Raw genomic sequence first — 27,670 nt, 5'->3', positions numbered from 1 at the left:
GAACCTCTGCATGATTAAGAATTAGTAAGAGCAACGTTAAATGCACGTTTTCTCCTAGTAATAGTTTTACACCCTTCTAACAATAAAATTAGGAAAAATTGATTGTTCCTCATTAAAGCATCAAGTATGTAATATAGTACTCTCAGTTGTGAGTAAATCATTATAATGTCTAATTTTTATTGGTTAGATACAATTTATCTGTTTAATTAATGAGTCTAGTAATTATAACTCAAAATAAAACCTGATGAAATTGAGAATGTTTTCCCCTCTCCTGTGTGAGACAGTTCTTTTATATAATATTATGTCCTAATAAAGTAAGGAACAAAGGCCACCTCAGAGGTCCTATTTACAATGTAGAAACATTTCAGGATGCCTTCCTGAAATTCTATGTATTTTTAACTTTCAATTATTCTCTTTCCCAGAAGGTACATTTTCAATAAATGCAAGCAGAATTCATTACATATTTGCTGGAAATATTTAATGAATCATCTACAATGTTCCTTTAACAGTTTGGACCATATATCCTGCTATGTACAGGTAAATAAAAAAGGCTATGAGAATAAATTGATTAGCTACTCCCACCCATACTCATTCAAATCTGGATGAAAACTGAATTTCATATATGTGTTTTAGCCACATTATAAACATAGTTCTTTATAAGTCAGCCATCTTGACATAATGAAAATGGATGAAGTGGTTCAAATCCCCAATGAGGACCAAACTCTCTCTCTGTTCCTTGCAGAGCTTCACCCTACCACCCACAAATGCACCCTCCAGCGCCCTTTAAACTTGCGAGTGTACGCAGGCAACTGCAGGTATTCATTCAACTTCTGCCTTTTCTTGAAAAAGCTTTTGTCAATGTTTCTCTACCATAATGCGGCAAATAATTCTTAAATACAAATATTTTCAAGGATCTCTTACAAATTTGAAATAATTATATCATCTTTAGAGTGAGGCATAACTTCTTACAAATTAGAAATATTCTTAGTTAATTGCCAGAGAAGAATTAAGAGATTTGGTACGACTTTAATTTAATTTAATTTAATTTTCTTATTTTATCTTATGTTATTTTTGCATATGAGAAAGTGGAATTTCAGAAAAGTGATGTTTCTTGCTCAAGATCGAATAAGCATTGATGTCTGAGCTGATAAACCTAAGTCTCTTATTTCAGGTCTAACACTCTTTCTATTAAATCTATGTGGCTTGGTGGTCCCCTTCTCTCATGCAGTGACAGTCTAATAGGAGAAATAGAGGATAAAATAAGAACATAAACAAATAATGCAGCAATTACAAAATATGGTAGTAATAAGCAACATAGACTAAGTTTTTACGGTGTGCTTTTTCATTAATCTGGTACACATTTCTCATAGCACCCATACATGGCAGATACATTGGTAACTATAGATGAAAGACCTGAGGCACAAAGAGATCGAGTCACTTGTTAACAGCCACAGACCTAGGAAGCAGGGGAGTCAGTACTGAAACACGGGAATAGACAAAAGCTCTTAAGTGGAGGGTGAGAATGAGAAGGAGCCAGTCCCAGGCAAAGCGGGGCCTGCAAAGTCCTTGAGTCTGGAAAGAACTGGGTGCATCAGAAAACTAAGAGAAGACTGGTGTCGCTGAAATATCACTTTCAAAAACGGAGGGGTGAGACTGGGTAACAGGGAGACGCCTGGCAAAGGAGAATTAATTATTCAGGGTCTTGAGGCCATGAAGACAATCTTGGGTGTTTAAGCGATAAAATGGAAAGCCATTGAAGATATTTTTAAGAGCAGGTTTGCAACGTGATCTGAATTACATGTGTAAAGTTCACTCAGGCTGAAAAATCCTTGTCTATTGATATTTGATAATAATTTCTTTACTCATTCATTCACTCATTCATTTACTTAATACGCATTTGCTAAGTGCTGCTTTTAGCACACAACCTTTCCCAAAATTTGCCATGGCAGCAATATCCCCTATTTAGTAAACCAAATATATATTCACTGATAGCAAGTAGTTATATCTAGCAGTTTCCCAATAATTCCTTCATCTTAGCAACTTGTATACCATTAGATACAGCTAGCCGAAATATAATCAATCCATTATTTCTATTAAATCAATCAGTTGTGTAAAAGAAAAAGATCTCCATAATCAATTGGTTATTTTGATATCATGTCCTATTCCTCATTATTTTAGATGTCTTTCTTTCTATTTCCAGGCAAGTACATAAAAATTGTTGCAAAACGTTAAGTGTGTGTTTCTCTGACAGGCAGACAGCAGGCTGCAACAATGATAAGTCGTGTTTATAATATTACCTACAGAGATCACACTGGGGCAAAGTATAAAGCTAAGGGTTCTCAGCCTTGGTATAACTTTTACACTATACACTTAGCAAATAGGCAAAAGCAATACAAAACCATAGATACTCTGAAAAACTATATGTTTAGTTCATGCTATCCAACAGTTCAATTTAACAAACATTTATGAACTACCTGCTACGTACAAGGTGCTGCTCTAAAGCACTATGAGAGATACAAAAATAAATGGCATGCCTTCAGGCTTATAAATCCCCTTTAATGACATGAGATCTTGATAGCAAACCATTTTACTTAATGTTGTTACTTCATATTATGTACCAAAGATGAGATTTTACAGCAAACCGTTTGCAGGAACCTAAAAGTAGTTTTCTCAGTAAAACGGCATTGTGTCCCATTTATTGAAGCCGTTATCTTCAAACATTCAAAATTCTAAAGAAGAAATTTCAATAGCCACAAGTGTATCAAAGGACCAGTCATCTTTTTATTCACAGAACTGCAGGATCATAAAATCTCTGAATAGAAAGGTACCTAGAGGGCATTCAGTTCAAGGTTTCCAGGCTTCACAGGAACAGAAGAAGCAACTGAAGTGCTTTTTAGTAACAGATTTCCAGGCCTGGACCACTAGAGATCGATTCAACAGGTCTGGGTGGGAACAGGCCACCAGGACTTTGTGAGAGATCCCCAGATGACTCTGATGTATAGCCAGGCGTGAGGACATAAATCTAACCCAGTTCCTGGGTCTATCATTTAAATGTGGGTGCTGCTATATTTTCTAACAAGTTTTCATTTATCATTTAGTCTCTGTTCTAATATATTCTAGATTAAGATTCTGGTTCTTAGATAGCTATAGTTATTAAAATACTATCCATAGCTCTGTAATATACACAGAGTGGGGGAAAAGTATGTTTACAGTTGTGAGTACATGAAACAGTATTCATTCTTGTATTATTTATTAATTATTATATTATTTTCCATATGAACAACTGCAAACCTACTTTTGCCCCACCTTGTATAATACATGTATACATATATGTGTGTATATGTTGTGTGTGTGTGTGTGTAGTTATTTGTTAGTATATGTCTCCGAAAATGATGCAGTAAGCTCCCTGAAGGCAGAATCTAGAGCTGTTTTCTTCATATTTCATATCCAGCTTTTAGCGCAGACCTTGATATTTAGGAGACAGTCATTAAGGTTTGTCAAATGAGGTCCTTCATTAATTTGACCTGAAGTCCCTCTCTCAAACATGCAGCTATTGTGCTAGTTTTTCTAGTTGTAGGAAACTTAGTAAATCCATACCTCAGACACCAGGTATTCTCTCCCCTTTTCTCAAGGCTCTTCATTACTTACCTAGAGAGAAAGATGCAGATCCTTTAAATTATAAAAAAACAAAGTAAGTGCAATGTCGATTAGTATGGAACAAAGCTGGGAATTGAGAGGCAGGCAGTTCATCTAGCTGTGACTTAGGTAGAAGAAAGGAAGCTGGGGAGGTCAAGGAATGCTTTTCAAGAGAAGTGACGCCGAGCTGAGTCTAATGGCTTAGCACTTGACTTATTGAATGTTCACAGACCTCAAATCAAATAGAACAAATTACGTTACTCTTCAGTAGGGGAGCCTTTTATAGGGTCTGCCTCTCAAACCTTCTCTCAATAAATATCCAGGTTCCCACAATTATTTCTCACACAAATACTATGTGTTTCTATTGATTTTTGTTCCATAGCAGGTTAATTTAAATACCCTGAATTGCATAATCTAAAGAAGATTCTAATGGTAAGAAATCTAGCATATTACTTTCAAGTTCGAGAGCTGGAGCTGAGCTACAAAGACACCTACTTTGTTTATAAGCAACATGATTTCTGTAATTCTAGTGTGACTTACAAGCAAATAACACTGATATGTATACCATAGCAAAACCCAAGCCTCTCCTTTTAGCATTCTAAATAAAACTGAAAGCTGAAAGGTAACCAACACAGAAGGGTTTAAAGTGAGACACTGACCATTGTCAGTTGTACCATTTGACTGACTTCATAGACTTTCACAATCAACAGATATACAGAAATCATAAATATCCCACATGTAAGCAATGCTACTTAATAAGCTGTGTGAAGACGACTCTGAGTTAAGGTTGTTGTCATAGGAACAATGTTTGCCTATGACATCAGTGAGAGGACCAGAGGAATGTGGGCTGGTCTGCTCTGCTTAAGATAGTGCATGGCTGATATGGTGAAATGTCAGGAAATTGGGATACTAGCTAGCGGAAAGGGTAAAACACTATTCCCATTCCAAAAGTGCATGTTTCTTTTGTTTTCTAGGGACATGCACTTAATAAGGTACTTCTTTTCTTTTAAAAAGTAACTTTTAAACTGGAAATGATGAATTCCATTTCTTTAAGGAGATTTTGGAAAATGTACTGAGCTCCTCTGAAGAAACCAATCTCAGGTGGCCTCCATACGTTGGGAAAGTACAAACTCCCAGGGTGACGGAACAGTCGCTAGATGTCCATTACGCCATAGAAAAAGGCACAGTTGATGCATTTCTCTTGGGAGGTGTGTATCTAAAAGGAGACTCGAAATCACATTCTGTCCATTAGAGAAAACCTGACAGGCCCCAGCAGGGGAATACACCTGTGTTTAATAAATGAAAATCACTAAGCTCATTCCCTGTGCTTGCTTTCTCCCACACGACCCTTCCTTGCAGGGCCGGCTATACAATGTTTGTTGGGCTTTTGAAAAAAAAGGATTTGAAATGAAGAGGATAGTAGTTGTTTGTCGAGGCATAAGTTTTTCAGTAGGTTTGTAAAACAAAATGTATAAATGGTAAACTCCTGAAGGTAGAATTCCTTTGGCATAGGACATAATACATGGCAAGCAGTTTCATATATTCTTATTGCTTGGTTTATATTCAGTCCAAAAAATCGTGGTGGCATCTGTCTCGAATTTAGACAAACTGTCTAATCTACCAAATGACCATCCAGGCCAGGGCCAAGAATGAATGATAGCATGGTTTGTCGGAAACAAGGTTTTCATACTTTAACAGATAATATATTGACTTCATTACTAAAGATTCACAGTCTTTTCTTAAATTTCATAAAAAGAGAGTGTTATGTAGATGGTGTCTGAATTCTGAATTTGTCTCAGTAGGTAAAAGAGATATTGTTGCAAATGAAGTTCCAGATTATCAAAACTGTAAAAATACTCAGTGACTCTCTACAATCAAATTAGTGTTATGTTAACCTACAGGATTTTTTTAATAGTCACTACTGAAAATGAAGCTTGTAGATCCCCCTGATCAAACCAATCCAACCAATAATAGATAACTATTTCTTTGTAGGAGATGTCTCAATTTAATGGTGTTTTGACTGAGCATTATCAACAGGGTCAGAGAAACCTTTCCAGGGTAGCAATAATTGAGGTAGACGTGGAAGAGTTCAAGAAAACTAGGAGGGAGAGAAAGGCTATTCTACTCGGAGGGCTAACACCGTAATTCTCAGAGTGCGTGGTCCCAGACCCAGCAGCGTCCACATCACCTGGGAGTCTGTTAGACGAGCTAACCCTGCCTCACAATTAGTGAGTCAGAATCTCTGGGGTGGGACGCAGCAACCTGTGTTTTAACAAGCACTGTCGGTGACTTTTATGCACCCCAACACTGAGCACTACTGAGCTAAAAATTAGCCATTTGGCAGGAAGTGCTGTGTTTGACCTCAAGGTCTTCACTGTGGCTCAACTTTAGACTGACTGTGGACGGTGGTGAAGACTGAGGATGAAAACCTGAGCAAGAGGGCCAGACGCGGCACGTGCCCTCTTGCGGAATTTGTACTGTGTAGATCAGAATGATGGAGAGCTACTGAAGTGCTTGTAAGCGGAGAATTAATAAGAAATTACCTGTTAAAAGTAACTCTAGAGACAATGTGAGAAACAGACTGAGCCTCTGACAAGGTAAGTTTGCCCAAGGAAACAAGGTGATTATTGGTGAGGAGAGCAAAAGATGTCACAGTTACAGGAGACTTCCACAGGCTGGGAAAGGACTGTCTTACTCCTGTTAGTATCCACTGAGGAGAAGGGAAAAGAGAAAGACGTGTTTCAGGGGGTACATGTTGAAGCTACTAAAAGCAATTAAAAATTCCAGAGAGGTGTCTCTCCCTCTCTCATATATATGAAAATGGTTAAATTATATATTACATCATCACATTAATATTCTAATACTAATATAGTGTTCTAATAATATATAATACTCATATTATGAACATATAACTAAATATATAATTAAACTGTGACAACAAATGAGATTCCCTAGAGAACTATATAAGGGAGAAAAGAACTGAAGGGGAAAAAAAGCCCTGAAGTAGCTAAAAAGACCTTATGAGCATGTTGGACAGAAAAAAAAAATAACAGCAAAATCTTTAGTCTCTGATTTTTGTATTACCAGCATAGATCTAGCCATCTATTGTTTATACAGATCACTGGCTTAGTTGTAAAAATATGATTAATATGAAAAGAGCTGGAGTTTGCATAATTTTGAGAGAGGCCTTGCTTTTTTCAAAGATAAAGGTAAAAAAGAAAAAGAAAAACACATTAAAAACTCTAAAGCAGCAATCTTTTTACAATGTAATTTAACCTAGTGAAATATGGAATGAATAAAAACATTTACATAATGCTCCAGAAACTAGGAGGGAAAGCTGACTGAAAGCACTTTATTGATAGCAAATAAAAAATAATAAATAAAATTTGGCAAATAAAAGATAATAAAGACAATTGGATAAAGCCCTTTCTCCCCTCTCTCAGCTGGGATTCCACATCCCCTTGAAATGAGCCCTGCATGCTTCTCCAATGGCCCCACAAGGTCTTGCAGAATCTACGCTTTACTGCATTTACTGCAGAGGAACCTTCCATGAAAAAGAAGTCAGTTTGCAACAAGAGTTGGTTTCCACCTCCTATGGAGGATTGCTGGGACTCTGAGGTACTTCATGCTACTTTGTAGCTGTCTGTGCAATTACCACCAGACTCCCAGGCCAAAAGGCAACCTGATAAGTGGAGGAAAGAAAGTTAAACCTAAGGTGTCACCTTAATCCTCATTTTAGCCTATCTGGCAGTTGATGTCATTGTTTATTTGTTACATGCAAGCAAATCATCCTACTTGCAATCTTGACGAGATACATTTTTTCTCTGATCATCTTAACTACCTTTCTATCTCCAATCCCCCACCCCCCCCCACCCCTGCGGCCCCAAAGGTATATACACATTTTAGAGTAAGGAAGTGGTATGTGAACATCTTTCCACCAAATGTCTTTCTTTTCTCTCCCAACTATAGATAATGAGGCTAGAAGCGTAATTACCGAGTGAGTCAAGAAAGTTTGAGATGGAAATCATCTCAAAAATAGTGGGGACTGCAGTGCAAGAAAATGCACTTTAGAGCTGTCGGATGCACTTGGAATGTGATAAACGTCTTGAGTTTGACAACCCACATGATGGACCAAAGGAAGCTGCGTGTTAGCCAAATACCAGAACAACCCACTAAATCCAATTCATTTAGATTTTGTAATGAGAAAGCCTGCGAAACTTTGTTAGGACTACTAAAGTTCTGATGGAGGGGTAAGGAAGAAACAGGACATGGGCCAGGGAGTTTCTCTGAGGTGCCGTCCTCAGAACCTGTGGTTTGCAAATAGCTTCACCTTGACTTGTTCCTCTGCTGGAGGCTTGAAGTTTAAGGAAACACTCACCCGTTCTCAACTAAGTCACTTAGCATTGAGATCGCAGGTTAAAAAGTTCAGGGGAAATACGTCTCTAAAGCTTAGGAGCAAATGTGCGTGGAACATGTACCCTATTCCCAGCTCCGAGCTCCACAGTCTCTGTGGCAGAGAACAATCTCTCTGTTCCAGCTGCCCTTAGCACTTAGCACCACAAACGTTGCGTCTCTTCCACCCAAGTTTCACCTACAGGCCCTGGGCTCTTTCTTCTCCTCACTTCTTTGTGACGCCAGGGGCCCCAGGTAGAGGAGCCCTAGGACTGGCGGGTCACAAAGGCAGGTGCAAACGCCAAGTGCGCGCAATGGTCTGGTCACTTCAGGCTGGCTTGGGCTCAGGTTCTGCTGCTCCAACCCCGAAGACCCCTGGGAGCGAGCCCTGATCCACCATCATTTACTATGGCCAGCCAGTTATGCCTCCCTGGTGTCCAGCCCCTCTCGTCCCTGAAACCCTTGAAGGCCCACTTCCCAGACGTCCAAGTGGGCATCTGCGTGGCGATCCAGCGCAGCGACGGGCGGATCCACCTCGCTGTGGTCTCAGAGTTCAAAAGAGAAAACACTTGGGTCACGGTAGAGTGGGTCGAAAAAGGAGTCAAAAAGGGCAAGAAGATTGACCTAGAGACCATATTCCTGCTGAATCCAGCGCTGGCCTCCGTGGAACCACCCAAGCTGTCCAGGTCATTGTCTGCCTTGTCTCTAGCGCCCTCTTCGGCCACCGGGGACCAATGCGTGGCCACACAATGGATTGCGAGGATCCCCCCGAAAAACGAAACACCCTCAGGAGACAGCCTCGCTGTGGAAGTCCCCAGCAGTCCTTGCCTAATGAAATGGAAAAAGTCTCCGTGCCTCCGAGAAATAGAGAAACTACAAAAGCAGCGGGAGACTCGCAGGCGGTTGCAGCTGGAGATCCGAGCCCAGCGTGCCCTGGACGTTCACACGGGAAACCCCAACTACGAGATCATGCGCATGATCGAAGAGTACCGCCGGCACCTGGACAGCAGCAAGGTATCCAGCCTGCAGCCGAGGGAAGACCCTCGGATCTGCGTCTGCGTGAGGAAGCGGCCTCTCAATCAGCAAGAGATCTCCATGAAGGATTTGGATATCATCACCATCCCCTCGGACAATGTGGTCATGGTGCACGAGTCGAAGCAAAAGGTGGACCTCACTCGCTACCTGGAGAACCAGACCTTCTGCTTCGACCACGCTTTTGATGACACGGCCTCAAACGAGCTGGTGTACCAGTTCACTGCCCAGCCACTGGTAGAGTCCATCTTCCGCAAGGGCATGGCCACCTGCTTTGCCTATGGGCAGACAGGCAGCGGGAAAACGCACACCATGGGTGGAGCCTTTTCAGGAAAGACCCAAGATTGTTCTAAAGGCATTTACGCCCTGGTGGCCAAGGATGTCTTCCTCCTGCTCAAAACCTCAGCGTACGAGAAACTGGACCTCAAAGTCTATGGCACATTTTTTGAGATTTATGGGTGCAAGGTATATGACCTGTTGAACTGCAAGAAGCAGTTGCAGGTCCTTGAGGACGGCAATCAGCAAGTCCAGGTGGTCGGGCTGCAGGAGCAGGAGGTGTGTTGTGTGGAGGACCTGCTGAACCTCGTGGAGCTAGGGAAGAGCTGCCGGACTTCCGGACAGACGTCAGTCAACGCCCACTCTTCCAGGAGCCACGCGGTGTTCCAGATCATCCTGAAGTCGCGAGGGAAACTGCACGGCAAGTTTTCCCTTGTGGACTTAGCTGGGAACGAAAGGGGAGCAGACACTGCCAAGGCCAACAGGAGAAGGCAGCTGGAAGGGGCGGACATTAATAAGAGTCTCCTTGCACTCAAGGAATGCATCCGGGCTTTGGGTCAGAACAAGTCTCATACCCCATTCAGGGCCAGCAAACTTACCCAGGTGCTCCGGGACTCCTTTATTGGCCAGAACTCTTCCACTTGCATGATTGCTACTATCTCTCCAGGGATGTCCTCCTGTGAGAACACCCTCAACACTTTAAGATATGCAAATAGAGTGAAAGAGTTAACTCTAGATTTCAGGCCCCACCATCGCTGTCCCTCTCCCGTTAGACATGAGGTGCCAAGGGTGCTGCAAAACCATGTTAGAAATTCAGAAATGTCCCTTCAAAGGGATGAATTCATTAAAATATCCTGTCTACAGGGTGAGGAGGAGGAAGAGACTAGAGGAACTGAAGCGCTGTCCACTCCATTAATGGAGGATGCAACAACTTCATGGAAAGAATCAAGCCAATGTCCAGGAAACAACAGCCATGAGGCCGACCCTGGGGTAAACTACGATGTTCATTTTTGCATTACCAAGTTAATGTCCATTTTGGAGCAGAAAATCGGTATTCTGATTGAAATTCAAAAGAAACTGAAATTATTACGAGCTGACCTGCAAAAGAAGAGAAAGGTAGAGTGAAGCCAATGACAGCAGGGCAGATCTGAAATCCTGGATACATTGCTACCTCTCTTATGAATAAAAATTGCCTAAATTGTCTAGACACACGGATCCTTCTGGAAAGCTCATGTCATCCTAAAATGCTCATTGAAATGTCCTCTCTCTTCTTCCTCTGTATTTCTACAGTGTGTTGTCATCCTGCAAGACAGGGATTCTCAGGTGGGAACGAACCATTTTGCCTCTCAGGGTCACTTGGCAGTGTCTGAAAACAGTTTCAGTTGGCAAAAGTGGGTGTGAGGGGAGTGGTGATACTGGCAGATAGTGGGTAAGGGCCAAGGATGCTGTTCAACATCCTCCAAAGTACCAGATGGCCTCCAGCAACAAATAATTACCTGGTTAAAAATATCCATACTAGTGAGGTGAAGCAACCCTGCTGGGGAAGAACCTAGCTGTGAGGAAACCAGGTGACCCCACATTTGTGGCTAGGAAGGCAAAATACTGCAGATTCCAGGGGCAAGACTTGGAATACACCAAGGAGTGTGCGGGCAGTAATTGCAATGATAACTCTCATGAATCTTTTTGTGTTGTGTTGATATGTAGATTCAAATGGTCTCTAAGCTCTAGTCCTCCTGGGGAATGGGGTAGGGAGGTAGGGAGGTATTTTCTTTCAGAGACTCTCTGTGAGAGGCTAGAATTAAGGGGGATTTTTACTTTTCATCTTTGAATTGAAATTGTGAAGTGCTGTGCATCCTGGGAGTGACAAAGTGTGTGTGTGTCTGTGTGTGTGTGTGCTGCATAAGCGTTGGCTTTGTTGACTATGATGTCTTTAAGCTTCTTTTTTTTCCCCCTGTTTACCAAATTTTGTGCTTACATGAGTCACATAAAAAGCCTTCACCCACCAAATTAAGGTAGGGAACAAGTCAGCACGGCACTAGCAGCAAAGTTCTGGTCGGAGGAGAGACACCTGCTATAAAGACTCCATGGGGCATGTGAGCAATCTCGGTGTCTGAGATCAATTCAATAAAGACAGACTTCTTATTTAGGGATCACAGAGACTAATCTGATAAGAAAATATAAATATGATAAATAATCGAATATACATCTACCTTCAGGAAATATTTTTATTTACCAAATGCCATAATAAAATAACTATGGGTCTCTTGGTTCCAAGTCTAGCAAGTCCAAACTCTTTTAAAAGCAAAATGAAACTTGGGGATGCAGAAAATTAGTGTCCCAATACCATAACTACCTTGGGCAGACATGGCCTCAACTTTTTTTCTTTAAGTTGCAAAGGCCTCACTGACATTGAAAATTCTGACACATGACTCTGCGTTGGAGTAGAACAGTAATGGCCCAAGCCAAATCTATCAGTGTAAAACAATTAGGGTCATCGGGAACCTAATTAGTAATTAGTCAATATTATGCCCTTTAAGTATTTTCCCCTCTTGGTTTATCTATGCAGGTCAAATTATTTATTATTATTACTATTATTAAAGCAAACAAAACTTTGCAAATCTGTCCTTTAGCACAAAATGCTCTTCCTTTCAAATGAGGTGTTTTTAATCTAACTTATTTCTTTTTTATGCAATGAGAAGTATGGGGTTAAGAATCTTACCTGGACTCCAGTCCCAATTCTATCATCTAAATATCTATAATTTTAGGCAAGTAACTTATCCCCGTTGAGCTATTTCCTTCATACTTTCTATATGAACCACAATAATCATAGCATCTCCTTTCAAAGACTGGAAGGAGTTCTTATTTTCTCCCTCCTTCTCTCACATCTGCTGTGCCAATGACTAGTACTCATTTATTATTGTTCTTTATTGTCATTGTCCTGTTATCTAATTACCACCCTTACCCCTCACCCTGCCCTCCGCCACTACTCCTGTCAAATGCACAAGTTTGGGTAACCTACTAGTAGTTTCAATATTCTGATAGCAGTAACACCATTTTTTGTATTTTCTTTCTTTTAATAAAGTGTAGCATGAAACTAAGTGCAAAGTCTTAACTATACTGTTCCATGAATGTTTACAAAGTGAATGCACCTCTGTATATTAAGATATAGAACATAACCAGTGTTCCAGAAGCCTCATTCCTGCCTCATTTTACTCATTATTCCCTGCATCAAAGGTAAGGCCTACTCTGACTGAAGTCATCATAGATACTATTTGCCTGTTTAAAAAAGAAAAAAAATGTCATAAGAATGGGATCATACTTGATAGCCTTGCTTCTCTGTCTTGTATCTTTTGGTAAAAATTATCTGTGACCTGTCCTTTTTACACAATTCCATAGTGTCCCACTTCATAAATATCTCCTTAATTTATAAATTTTACTGTTGATGGAAAATTTAGTTATTTTTGTTTTAAGCAATTACTAAGGATGCTAGGAATGGGATTTTTAGATACATGGTATGTATATATTCAGCATAATCAGTCATGCCAAGGAGTTTTCCAAATGACTTGCACTGGTTTTACAGAACTATCAGTATTTTACAAGAATTATGGGTCCTCCATATATTTGCCTACACTTAGTATTGTTACTTTTTAAAACTAGTTTTGCATGTGTCATGCAAAGGTATCTACTGTGTCATGGAAAGGTACTTCAATATGGTTTTAACTTTTGTCTTTTTTTCTTAATTACTAATGTAGAATATCTTGGTTTTAAACATCTTTGTATGCACTTACTAGCTCTTCCATAAGTCTTTTTTGTGCAATATATGTGGAGTCGATGTTTGTTTTTCTTTAGATATATGTATTTCAAATGTCTTCTTCCAGTCTGTGAAATGCCTATTCACTCTTTTAAGGATGTCTTTTGATGATCAGAAGCTTAATGAATTAATAAAGTTAAATTGATCAATTTTTTATTTCATAGTGAAGCCCTATTTCATGAATCTCTATCTGCCCCAAATCGTTCTCCATTGCTATCTTCTACCAACTACTGCTTGGGCTCTGAATCGAGCCAGGGCCTGCTCATGTGAATGCCCAAGGACAGCGGCAAATGGAACGAGTTACAAGCTCCGTGCCAAATGGGGCTAAGTCCACAGGGGCGTGGCTCTTCTTCCACTCTGCAGCTGGGACCATGTTTGCAAATCTGCCACCAGGGCATGGCCCTGCCTTCTCAGCATGGCTCTCCTCAGTCTTGGACTTCACTGGAGTTGCACAGCCTCCTACCTGGATGGTAAAGCTCCCACAAAAGCATTGCTGACAGTGATGGCTGTCATATTGTTTACTGGGAGAGAAGAAGCTGGAGAACTCCTATGCCACCATGGACCTTATCCCATGAGTCTTATCTCACCCAGAGTTCTCTGTATAAGACTGTACAGACTCAAGGTATTCAATGCCCATAATTGCTCAGATTTTGATTTAGTATTTTTTTCTTATACAAGTACTAACTTATTGTCATAGAACTATAGTATGCACATTATCTTTAATTTCCATGTTTATTGTTTCTAATTTTTTATTCCTGACACTTAGTTCTAACTTCTATTATTTTTTGTTCAATCCGACTTGTAATATGCTTATAAATTACATTAGACTTTTCAAAGAACTCCTGGCCATTTTATTTTCTCCATTGTATATTGGCTTTCTGTTTTATAAATTCCATGTTTCCGCCTTTCTTTTTAATAAATTTCACCTTTTTTTCAAACTCTTTGAGTTCAATAGTTAGATCACAGATTTGTCATTATTTCTGGTTTTAAAATTATAGATTTCTAAACACTCATCCATCTACATAATGTCATATTATTATTCAAAAAAATGAATACTCAACTATTCAAAATATTAAATATTTAGTTTCCATTTATTTTATCAAAGAGTTATTAAAAGAACTGCTATATTCCTATGATTTTTAGGTCAAGTTTGTAAATCAAGTTGTTCAAATCTTCTGAAACATTTAATGACTTTTATTAACCAAGAAAGATATTTAGTTCTCAGACTTTTTAAGCTTTTTGTTGTTCTCACAGTTTTCAGTTTATATGTTTTTAGGCTATGTTACTAGCTGCATGTACATTCAGGGTTGTTATATATCTCTTCAATTCAGCTTTAACATTCTTCTTTTTTCTTTATAATTTTCTCTGATTTATTTATGCATTTTCCAAAATTAGTACAAACTTAATAGTTTTTCTTCAGATTGCATCTGCATGGTATATAGTTTATAATTGTTTTATTTTGAATCTTTCCGTGTTTACAGTTAATGTTTATTTTTTATAAGCAATATGAACTTGGTTCTAATTTGCTGTTTTTAAAAATTAGAGCATCTCATCCATTTCCATTTGATGTAACTCCAAATATATTTACATTTATGCCTATGACATTATTATTTGTTTTCTATTTATCTACTCTGTATTTAATTATTTTTTCCTGATTTTTTCTTCCCTTTGTATCAATCAAGTTATTTTTATTTTGTTGTTCATTATTTCCCCTCTAATTGCTTGTCAGCTATGTATTTTTATACTCTTTCTTTATAATTGTCTTTGAAATCATAGCATGCATCCTTATTATTAAGCTGCATTTTTATTTCCTCCTGGAAATGAGACTACCTTAAAATATTTCAACTCATCATTCCTTTCTCAGCTTTAATTTTTATCATTTAATTCTGCAGATATTTCTATGCTTACAATACATCATTATAAGCAGTATTAATTTAAATTGCTCATTAGTTTATTATTCCCGATGTTCTTAATTCTTCACTACTCTATCTTGCATCCATTTGAGATGGGTTTTCTTCTTGAATAATTTAAATGTAAGGATAAAATAGTAGGCCTTTTGGTGATACATGCCCTCAGCCTAAAAAGTCATTATTTCACTTTCATTTTTAAAATACATTTTTGCTGCTTATAGAATATTTAGTTGGCTTCTCTTCTATCTTAAAAAAATTATAGCATTGTAAACATATAATTCTTTTATTTATTCTACGATTCCTATAAAAATTAACTGTCCTTTGAAGAAACTTTTAAGTTTTTCTGCTTGTCTTTGATTATCAACATCATTTGTTTCTATGATACTGAGACAAGGCGTGATTTTCTTTGTATTTATCCTTTTTGTATTTTGTAGAACTTTTTAATCTGGCATGTAATATTCTCTGTCAGTTTCAGAAAATTACCAACCTTTATCCCTGCAAATATTATTTTTGTCTCTAACTCTTGGCCTCTAATTACAAATATGTTAGTAGTTTTCACTATGTTCTATATATCTCATATTATTTTATCTAGTTTTAGTCATTTGACTCTTAATGCTTTAATCTGCGTATCACCTGATAACTTATCTTTATTTCACTAGTCCTCTGTTTCTGATCTTCTGTTAAAATTATACATTAAATTATTAAATTTTAGCTTTTGTTTTCAGTTGTAGGATTTCCATTTGACCCTTTAAAAAATAGATCTCTGTTCCTTGGTGATATCTGTCTGACCTGTGGCCTTTAATTGTCTGTTTTTCTTGTTGATTTCAGTTATTTGGTACTTTTTGTTAGCATGTCTCCTGAGTTTTGATTGAATATTATACATTATGTATGCAATAATGAGAAAGTTAATGCATGATGTTATATTCCTTCAAAGAAAAACTATTTTTTTTCTTTCTGACGGCCCATAGGGTAAGGACATATCACATTGATCCACAGTTCTGGTTACCCTGAATTTTAGGGCATAACATGTCTGACATCCTCACTGAAATTCTGCACCTTCATGGAAGTTGCATTCCCCAAACTGTGAGCTTGCTAAATTATCTGCTAAGTTTTTAAGACTCTTTTCAACAGCCTCATGTTTTTCCATAGCATAACACAATTTAAAATTTCTCCTTTAGTAAAAAATAACGCTGGCTTGATAACTAGGCTTAGTATCATTTCTTCTGTCAAGTTGTCATTGTTCCTTAACGAGTGCACGTGAGTACTTCCACTGACTTCATTGTTTCTCAGAATATTCATGGCACTTGAAATGATCTGGAAACACATGCATAAAATTGGATATAAACATTAGAAAATAAGATATTATGTAAATGGAAATTTCAGAAAATCAATTAATTAGGGTTCACTAACAGAAAAGTTGTTGGCACTTCACACAGATGCCCTGAAGTTTAAAAGGAAGAATTTAAAGTAAATTAATGCTGTAACAAGATTGTTCAGAAAATGTCAGAGCTCCTTATGTGAGAAAAATAAGTACTGTTAGTACTTTAGAAACCTTCACTTGCACACAAAAAGTTGACATGCAAATTATAGGCTATGCTTATCTGTTAATTAAAATAGCTTTTCTCCATTTCTGTAGTGGACAAACTAGTTTTGAATTATTGTATGAACCTGCAATTAATAAAACTGCTTTTGAAATACAGAACTTAAGGTTTCGTGATTGCAAATTTTCCTTCACACAATTACTCTCTGATACTAAGATCTGACACTATTATTCTATTGTTTTCTTCAGTAAAATTATTTTCAACAATCTACATAATAAAACCACATGAGAACTTTAGATAAATATTTATACGCTGGTTTCCTAGATAAATTATTTTTCTTTGCAATTTGATTACTGATTTAAAATAACATTCTAATAGCAGAAACAAAGTTTCTGGAAGGTACTGCTTTTAAAAATGTCAAAATTGCCTGTTACTTGAAGTACAGAATATTGTCTTCAAAGTAAACTGGTCATTTATCCTCCAAAAGAGCAATTGCTGATAGAAAACCTTAATATATCATTTTTATGAAATGTGATTTTTTTCTCTTTAAGGCATTTTCTCTCTAATCTTACACACAAATAATCTCAGAAATTAATAGAAAAAAAAAACAGAAGGTTTTAATGGTGTAAAGAAGATACTGAACCAATCAATAGTTGAAGAGAAGAATTGGACAGACCGAGGCAGCCTTTTGTACTTGGGTGTGTGAGGTGATCGTGAGCATGAAGGGAGCCATCTGCAGTCAGAGGCAGAGTACAAAGGCTTGAATGGTAACAGAGGAAATGAATGAAATCATCAGGAAGGGTGGGATGGGAGAAATCCTCAAAGCAACAAGTACAAGGATTTTTACTCTGAAATAATTGAAAATAAAAGTTATGACATGGTGCCAGTTAATACACATGCTTAGGTGTTTGTCATGAGGTCTGTGAGGACAAGAAGGAGACAACACTGTGAACTTGAATTATTAATCTTATACTATCTGGACATGGTTCTAAATGCTGAAATTGAAACCAGAGAAGATAAGTGAGCAACGATGCCAGATTTAGAGTCAAATATTTTGCATTTGATTTAAAGCTTTGCCACCTAGTAGCTATGTGACATCAAACAAGTGACTTCACCCTCTGTCTTTGTCATTTTCAAATCTGTTTTTAAAAAGTCTAAAAACACAACACTAATTTCACAGTGATTTGGGAAATAAAAATAAAAAAGTGTCAATACAATAAGATTTCATTGATAGTATTTTATTCACCAGATGCTATAGTAACATGGACATATGTATTAACTGTTCGTGTCTTTAAGAAGCTTATCATTCAAATAAGGACGCAATGTCTCGCACTACTGAGAAATATATAAAAAATGTGTTCTCCTGCTAAAAGAAGTACCATGGGGGGGTTGAAGTTGATGGTTAAGAGTCAAAGAGACAGGGAAAACTTCAGGAAAAAAAATGATCCATTTCCAATTCTGAAATGATGAAGGAGCAGCCCAGTGGACCAAAAATAAAAGGACAAACATTCAAAGCAGTAAGTAGGCTGAATTCTGTAGTGTATTGTAAGTAAAGAAAACCAGCGGGAAGTTGGCTCAACATTGTCTTGCTCAATAAAATTTAGGATGCTTGAGGGCAGGGACAATGCCTCGTTCACTGTATCGTTAGCATCTCACACGATCCCTGGCCCTTATAGGTCGTCGTTGACACTCATGTGGGGATATTTGTATGTTCCATCTCTTTCGCCTAGCTATGGTAGGAAGAAAAGCACAACTGTCTTTGTTCAAAATTTTTTAAAAATCAATTTCAAGAAATCATTCTGCCCAATGGCAGAAACTAAAATTTTTACATGGACTGTTGTCCCTGATGAATGCCTGATCTTCAGCAGTTGCTTGTGCTGACAAAACAGTTGATCTAAGGAAGGGGTCACATCTTTTGCACTGGCACCCACCTGGTCTCAGCTTTCGAAACTGACCTCTAGTAGGAAACTCCATGGCACACCTGCTAAAGCTACTCATTTGTCTTAGCCACGGGGCTCCCCCAGGCCCTGTGGCATCCACTGTCATACCTCTGCCACAGGCAGCCCTACAGGAAAACATTTGGTGGAGAGATGCCCGTGACCAGAGTCCTGCTCTGAGGATCTGAAAAGTTTGGATTCAGCCATTCCTTGGCCACATGCAGCTCTCTCTATACTTGTGCAGGGCTTGTGAGCTGCTAGGAACCCAACCAGCAATGTCAACATAGGTTATCTCACTCCATAGGCTCTTAAGTCATTATAGGGACTAGGTTAGGATACAGCTCAAAGGACAGAAGACTCAAATCACACCTGTCCCTCTATTACCCCTGTCTTATTCTCTCCTATTCAATAACCCATGGGATGTTATTTGGGAGGGCAGCCAAAACCCTGTTGTATCTGGAATAAACACTATGGCACGAGTTGGAAACATCTATATTTTAGAAAACTGAATCTCTCCCTCTATTGTTTCTATCGTCAGTGCCCAAAGTCTGTATGAATACTCAAAAATAGAATATTACGCATTTCTTTTTCACTGAGTTTTTATGTTAATAACTCTCTCCCTGAAAGTGCAATTCCTAGATGCTAGGACAGGGACTGAGAGTACAAGAAAATGTGTTTGCGGGGTGAGGGCCATGAAGGAGAAGGTATAGACAAGTCAACGATTCAATATGTTTCCACAATTGCCCTTTGCCTCGTAGGAAGTAAAGGACCGAGGGGAAGGCACAATGTTATTCTCACTGACTCCTGTTTCTCCAGGATCTAAAATGGCACCTGGTACAGAGGAAAATACATATTTGTTGAATGATGAATTGTACATAATGTGGCTCCAATATTTCACACCAATGCAATCATTTTGAAAAACATTCAGAGAGAAAGGGGCCACAGGCAAAAATCTGAGAACATGAATATTTGATGGACAAGAAAGTGGAAAACTGTTAGTGAAAAAGAGGTCAGAGAAGTAGAAGAAAAACCAGGAAAAAAATGAAGCAGTACAGAAAGCATGGGAAGAGAGAATTTAAAGGGAGAGAGTAGTTTACCATGTTTAAAAGAAAAAAAGCAGCTATTGAATAAAAGAAAGACTTAAGAGCATGTTGGTGGCTTTTGACAATTTGTAGGCCATTAATAACATTTCAGAGATCAGTTTGAGTGAAAGGTTTGCTCCAGGGGTCATTTTGCAATGGGTGGGGGAATCAGAGAGCAGCCGGGATATTGAGTAGGAAAGGCCTTCATAAACCCTGAACCACTTTAACAAATACAATCAGGACAGACAGCTTGCTAGAGCCAGGAGGTGGCAGTTGCTCATTCACTAAACTTACTGATTTTCTCTCTCTCTCTCTCTCTCTCTCTCTCTCTCTCTCTCTCTCTCTCTCTCTCTGTCTCTCTCTCTCTCTTTCTCTCCCCCCTTCATTCTCGGCATCACGTACATTATCAATGGAGAACTTAAGGAAATGAATGCTAAATCTTCTTTTACTTTAATCTAATCTTTGTGCATAATATGCTCCACATATAAGAAAAATACCATACACTTTTCAAACAATCACTAAACATTTCCACTATTTTCACCAGGTCATCTTCCTGCTGCCAAGAGCTAAACAACTTTACCTTCACTTCTTGATAACTGCATGTTCATTTACAGGCCGAAAGCGGTGTGAATCTGAACATGGCTTACCTCCAGCAGTGAGATTTGCAGTGCAGTCCACCACTTGGCCGTCCCTCGGAACAGGACCCAACTGTACTGCTTTCAACGTCTTTTCTTTCTTGGCTTCTCTATCTCTGATTTCTACTTTGTATGGATTTCCTGTCGATGAAGTCATCTCACTGGATATTACATGGGCTTAAAATAGAATTAATCATACTCTGAGAGGTTTCTTTCTCTGACCTCAGCCCAGAACCCTAACCCTTCTTGTCATGCCGCCTAATTGTCAAAACATTAATCTAAAGGTATAAAAATGAGTGGTTTTAGATTACTTATATTTAAAATGCTTCAGAAAGTAATGGGTTGATTATATTAATGTGTTTTTTAGAGAAAACACTAGCTTGTATTAATATTTAAACGATGCTGCCACTGTTGGAGATTTTTCTACCAGAACCCTGTAACTTATCTGTGCGGTGCAAGGATTGTTTATGAAGAACATAATAAAATGAAATAATTTCATAGTTATTTTATTGGCAAAACAGTGACATCTATTGTTCAATGTTGTAGAAAATGGAATTTAAAAATCAAACGCAATGCCATCTTTTTAATGTGATTAGCTCCAGAATAATGATAACTCTCTTAAATCTAGCTTCAAAAAATTAATAAGTGATATCTAGAAACTCATTTTTAATATAAAATCTAATTTAGCTGATTATTTAGGAGTATGAACATTTAATCACTTTTCAAAAGGCTCAGAATCTGTTTAGATCCTAAAAATAGGGAAGAAAAATACAAGACCATAAAAAATATGAAGTGCAATTCTTAAAGTTGGTTGCATATCCCAATAGATGTGTTTCTCAGAAATTTGTGCTCCTCACAAATTTCTCAGGTATCTACTATTAACATCCATGAAAGCCTAAACTGAATTCTGAGTTCAAGGAAAGTTTCTGTTCTCATCCTGTTTCTGTTGTTAACCAAATCTACACATTTAGGAAAGTTGTTTACCATCTTGGCAGCAGTTTGGTCTCTGTAAAAGTGTGGGGCTTGTTCTGAAGATGATCAATTTTCTTCTTGCTCTTACTTTTCTCTACAATGTCATTTACAACCATTCAATTAAGCAAAAATTTTAGAAGTTGACAATGCCAAGTGTTCATAAGGGTATTGAGGAATCGGCATTCTCAAACACTGCTGGTGGAGCTATAAATCAGTATACACTTTGTTTCCAAATGATTTGTCAACATCTTGTACATTTTAAGATGGTATTCCACCCGTCATCCAGCATTTCCATTTGGTAAACACTAAGGAGGGTATCTGCTCACATGTATACAAGGATTCACTTTCAAGAACTATGTTATTGCAATAGTGAAAATTCTGGAAGGAATGATCTACTATAGGTTAGTAGATAAAACATTTATATGTATCTACTGATAAACTTTATAGCGTAAACATAACATGATTGAATTAAAGTAGATCTAGCAACATGGCTAAATCTCAATCAAATATTATTAATAAAAGAAACAATTTTCAGAATGATATGTGACAAGTGATCTTTTATATCATGTAAACAAATTGTTCATAACCATTCTATTCATTGATATGGATACATCATATGCTCAAAAGCATGCAACAGTCTTGGAACTAATAACACATTCAGGAGAATGGTCACCTCTGGAAATACAGGGGAGGGAATTAAGAAGGATGGGGACATGGGACTTGAACTGTATTTGAAATGGTTCGTTTATAACAAAAAGCAAATTTGAAGCAAAATAAAGCCAAATTAGGAGTTATTACAAATGAATAGTGGGTATATGGACTCTCATCATGAAACTATACTTTGGATTATGTTTGAAAGACATAATCAAATATTTCATAATTTTGTTAAAAATGGTATTAAACTTCTAGGTTTAATTACAGAAAAGTGAGTCTTTATCTAAATGAGTCTCTTTTTCAAGAGAGCCAAAATAGATAATTGAGATGATTTAGGGAGAAATAGTTTAATTTCATGATAAAACATATTTGTTACATTATACTTGTGACCATGTGTAAATATAATATTATCAGTAAGCTCATTTAACATCAACCAGTAACAGAAGAAACAAGAACCCTGGAATATGGCCTTTGAAAGAAACCTACGCATGACACTACTAGCATTTTCCAGTATACGATATGGTAGAAAATGTTTCAAAACACCAGAAACCAAAACTCGAATGTGATTTCTAAGAGCTCTGAGCAGTGGCTCAACTGCTTTCCTAGTTTTGGAAAGACTTTGTTCCCTAGAACCTCTGGGACTTGTTGATGGAGAAGGGAGAATTGGAGACCACCCATTGTTACCTGGACTCTGTGTCCCTGAAAGCAGTATTTTCTTCTACCATCAAAATACTCTACGTTTAAATACATTTCTAAAACAATTGAAATGATCAAAGTGATCTTCATTTTTGGGAAAAAAATCAGACTTTAAAAACAAAAGACCTCAAAAGAGTGATTTTAGAGAATAACAATAAAACACGCTATTGTTCTCTGGAAGCTCTCTCTTTTACATTGAAATATTGGCAACCTATGCAGTCAATTTGTCAGTGAATATTTTTGAGCTTATATTACATGGTAGCACCCAGTCATGGTGCATTTGTCCCTCATAGCCTTCTTCAAAAAAATATCACACAAGGTTTATTTATGTGGGGGAGGTGGGAGGTGGCAAGAGAGGACATGCTATCCAAGACAGGTCCTGACAGAGCAGGATAAGAGGCACACACACAGCCCTCAGTGTTCTGCTCCCAGCTCCCTCCCCCCTTGTTTCAGGGCCCTTCTATGCCACTGCCCTCCCTTTATCCCTGGGCTCACGTGGGAAGGTTGGTTGCTGCTTTTCTACTCACAAATATGAACGCATATGTCGAGGCTACTATTTCCTTGTCTGGAATCCTACAGAGGAAACACCTCACAATCTCATGACATCTCTTCACCCTCTGCTGAGGCGGGAGGTCATGGAAATGTCTGTGAAACAAAAGAGAAGGAGGCTCAACCATCAAGAGGTCAAGTCCCAATGGGCACGTTCATGTGGGTAAAGAGCATTTGAGGTCAGAAGCTGAACAGCAGAAGTCTACCTGTAGTTTCTGGTCTATTACCCTGCTATCTCCAAATATTCCTTTGTCTGCTATTTTTACAATTTCCCATTTGTTTACCTATATAAAGTCTGTTAATTATGTTAATATTAGTAAAGTAGATCATAGAGATTAAGTTTCTATTGTTGACATAAAGAATTACTATAAATTTGGTGGCCTAAAAAAAAGAACAAATTTGGTATCTTAACAGTTCTGAAGGTTGGAATTTCACTGTCACTGGGCCAAAATGAAAGGGCTGGCAGGGCTGTCTCTGTTTCTGAAGGCTCGAAGGGAGAATCTACTCTGCCACTTCTTCAAGAGTCCATCAGCACTCCTCAGCCCACGGCTTCCTTCGTCTTCAGAGCCAGCAAGGCTGCGCCTGTGTGACCCTTCTTCTCTCGCCACATCTCTGTCTCTTTCTCTGACTACATCAGGCAAAGGTCCCTGCTTTTAAGGATTTGTGTGATTACATGGGACCCACCCAGATAATTCAGGATAATATTTGTATTTCAGAACCCCTAACCTTAATAACATGTGCAAAGCCTCTTTTTCTGCAAGATTTTTTGTTTGTTTTTATTGTTGACACTATCACAGAAACCCCCACGCCCTACTTCCCTCAACTCCACTCATTCGCCACCCTCCCTTCCTTCTGGCCATGAACAACTGTTGTCTGTGTCTATGACTTACGCAAATATGTTCTTTGACTAATCCCTTCACCTTCCTCCATCCACTTCTTACATTCTACTTTTATGCAAAGTAGAATATCCCCAGATTTGAGGGACCAAGTTTAGACATCTCTGAGGGGGTCATTATCCTCATACAGATAAATTATCTTACTGAATCTTCAAAACAACTCAGCGAGTTAGATGGTATTATCCACAGTAAACGGATATTAAAAACCTTGAGCTCTGAGAATGTCAGTAATTTACCTTGTCACCTAGTTTCAAAGTATCCATCCCAGGATTTGAATACAATCTACAGTTCGCAATACAGTCAGCCACCTATCTAAAATTGAGAGGTATACTTTAGAGGAAGACCTGTTGCTAACATGCAGACATTTAAAAACACAACTTTTTAGTTTAAATAATTAAAGGTCTCATCATTAACCTATCCCTGGCATACTAATGTTTCCTTCTCCTAGAAATGCCCTCTCAGTAAAAGTCACCATGGTGTGGTGTCCCATCTGCCCAACGGGAAGCCTCCTTGTCTTTCTGATGCTTCCTCCCTTTTTTTATCACCACCATCCCTAGTCAAAACATCACCAGGCCCTCCTGTCTCTTCCTCTTACCTGTCTCTTAAACTCATCCATGCCCACTGTCACTCCCTTGGCACACATGAAATCATCTCTTGTGGTTGACTGCAGGCAGGATCCTTCTAACTGCTCCTCCTGCCTCTTGTCTTGTCTGCTCCGCTCCTGCCATCCACTCTCCCTCATTACAGCCAGGGTCATCTTCTTAAATGTACATCTTAGATAAAAGTCTTTTGCTTAAAGCCTTTTTTTAAGATTTTATTTATTTATCTTTAGAGAGGGAAGGGAGGGAGATAGAGAGAGAGAGAGAAACATCAATGTGCGGTTGCTGGGGGTCATGGCCTGCAACCCAGGCATGTACCCTGACTGGGAATCGAACCTGCGACACTTTGGTTCGCAGCCCATGCTCAATCCACTGAGCTACGCCAGCCAGGGCTGCTTAAAGCCTTTAAAAGCTCCCCTCCCCCATTTCCCCTATCTTTTTAAGACAAAGGACAAATTCTTCATCTAACCGATCTGCCTAGTTAGCTTCTGCTTTTTTCCTCAGTCTAATTTGTCTCATAACCACCCTATATCTCCTTCCCTCCTTCATACAAACTCATCTACTGATGTTCTTTCCACTCCTAGAACACACTCAGTTTTCTGCTCTCTCTCTCTCTCTCTCATGCACATACAGCTCACCTGAAACTTCCCACATTCTGTTCTTCTGGAAAACTCTCACCTAAAATCTTCATATGGATGATTTCTGCACGTCTTTTGAGAAGCCTTCTCTGCATTCCAAATGTGAATTATTAGTTACTCTCATTTGTGTTTTTACAGCCTCATCAAAACACTTACTACTCTGTAATTTTTCCTTTTTTTAATAGATTAGACCTCCCTAAAGAACTAGGTCCTACATTAGAGGACAAGAGCTGTATCTTGAAGTATTTGCAAAAAATTTGTTACATAGTTGCCTTTTTCTGAAGGCATAAATTTACTTACATATGCATCTTATATAATTCAGATTTCTGCATATAGTCTCCAATTTAAAGCTGGTAAGATATAAATATTATTTAAAATTTCATAGCAACTGACAAGAACTGAATTTTTATAAGTTGTACTTCAAGTTATGGTCAATTTTTGATCGAAAATAAATGTTACAGTCTCTGTCATAAATTTTCATATTTTAATACCTGCATCTATGTAGATGACTTCCAAATCCTTACATATATTTTTCTTTCTATAAATAATTCTGGAAATATCCATATTTGTCTTTGAAGACAATAAGTCACTGGGAGTAGTTTTATTCATAAGCACAACTCAAATCATCATAAACAGGAATTTCCGTTTTAATTCAATCACTTTCTCAAGTTAACACCAAAAGATATTCACCTTGATGGCCATGGTATTTCTACCCAGGCTCTTCCTTATTGTATATAGGACAGGGGGAGGGGGGCGTAGCTAATCAATCTTGTATACCGAAATGATGCTTCTAAAACGAGTAACTAATTTAATGAATATTTTAAAAGTCATTTAGTGTGAAAACAACTGTTGTCTCAACTAAGTGCTTTGTATTTTAATTGTTTGTTTTTGAGTCATTAAACACATGCTGATTGACCATATTAACAATCAAATTAACAAAAACCATTGCAAATGTTAGTTTAGGCTTAATGTGTCTCTTTTTCGTCTGCTTAAATTCACACCTACTGGAATAGTGAATGGTGGTTCTCAGATTTTGTCAATGAAAGTAGATTCCAACTTTGACGATAGTTGGATATTGTAATGAAGCCAGGGACTGCAAGAGAATAGTAGCAAGATTATCTTACGAAAATAATATTGGTATAAAGAAAACATGATCAAAATTACAGAGTGCACCTGTTTGTCAGACCTGGTGCCACTGCTCAGGGTTCCACTACAGATGCAAGAAAAAAAGTGTCCTTGCACTTTCTGTCTGATTGTGGCAGCGAAGATTGAATGGGAGAATACAGAGAAAAACATGGAAATAAAGGGGGGAATATGGAGAGAGAATTGTTACAACTCAGAAATAACCTGGCAAACAGTAATTAGCCTGTTTTGCCCCCCAAAAGGAATCTCAAATTTGAGTCTCAAAAACTATAGCAAAAAAGAAACCATGGTGTCATGTCATTCCACATTGTTGCCATAGAGTCAAATAGACTTAGTTACAGATGTGATATAGCTGTCATCAAAACAGCACGTCTTGACTTCTGCAGAATTTCTGACTTTTTCATTACGTAAAGGGTGTATGTAGATTGGAAAAATTGTTCAGTGATACCTTATGATATTTTCTGTTCAGTTATGCCTCTGAGTTTTTTGGTATGGGAGAGATTATTTTGCCTTGAAAATTCAACAAGAATTTTTAAGAAAAGCATTTTGTAGTACTATTTTAAAATTCCATTTTCACTGAGAACACTTTATTTCACACTACTACCATGAGGTCAGTTAGCAGGTGTTTTAGTTGGGCTTCCCTCTGTAGAATCAGACCCTGTGACGAGGTGTTATATACAAAAGGTACAGTTAAGGAAAAGATCCCAAGGAAGCGAAGGAAGCCTAGCAAGGGTGCACTGTCAGATAAATGATTAGAAGGTATCTTTAATCTCATCTGCATGAACATTTTAAAGTATAAATGATGCCTCAGAATTCTACAGACCTAAATTAAAGAATCTGAGCTTCCCCTGGCGGCTGGCGTAGCTCAGCAGATTGAGCTCGGGCTGCGGGCTGCGAACCAAAGTGTCGCAGTTCAATTCCCAGTCAGGGCACATGCCCGGGTTGCAGGCCACGGCCCTCAGGAACCGCACATTGATGTTTCTCTCTCTCTCTCTTTCTCCCTCCCTTCCCTCTCTAAAAATAAATAAATAAAATCTAAAAAAAAAAAGAATCTGAGCTTCCATATGCCTTCTACCTTTAGACATTCACTAGGCATCTCCAGGGGGAATGTAACTTCCCAGGTAACTCTTTCTCCTCCCATTTGCAGGCAAAATGAAAAGGGTTGTGGGGGGTCAGTAGTTTAAGGGATATAAGTAGCTTAAGGGCAGGCCTTTGCTTGCGGTTGGAAGCAGAAACATATAGAGGCTAGGAGTAGGGAGGGAGGGATCTAT

General features: G+C 38.2%; 1 protein-coding gene across 1 annotated transcript; it reads left to right on the top strand.

Annotated features, from left to right (window-relative positions):
* The first annotated feature begins 8,436 nt into the window (after positions 1-8,436).
* Positions 8,437-10,461, top strand: KIF2B (kinesin family member 2B). Its single transcript, XM_045837325.1, has one exon. The coding sequence runs from the start codon at positions 8,437-8,439 to the stop codon at positions 10,459-10,461; it is 2,025 nt and encodes a 674-aa protein (XP_045693281.1).
* Positions 10,462-27,670: the final 17,209 nt, after the last annotated feature.

This window comes from Phyllostomus hastatus, unplaced genomic scaffold (assembly GCF_019186645.2).
Source record: "Phyllostomus hastatus isolate PE091 unplaced genomic scaffold, TTU_PhHast_1.1 phas_contig_210, whole genome shotgun sequence".
Taxonomy (NCBI): domain Eukaryota; kingdom Metazoa; phylum Chordata; class Mammalia; order Chiroptera; family Phyllostomidae; genus Phyllostomus; species Phyllostomus hastatus.
This window is presented reverse-complemented; position numbering and strand designations above follow the sequence as displayed.

Coding starts and splice junctions, on each gene's coding strand:
- KIF2B (XM_045837325.1), top strand. CDS start 8,437: ATGGCCAGCCAGTTATGCCTCCCTGGTGTCCAGCCCCTCTCGTCCCTG.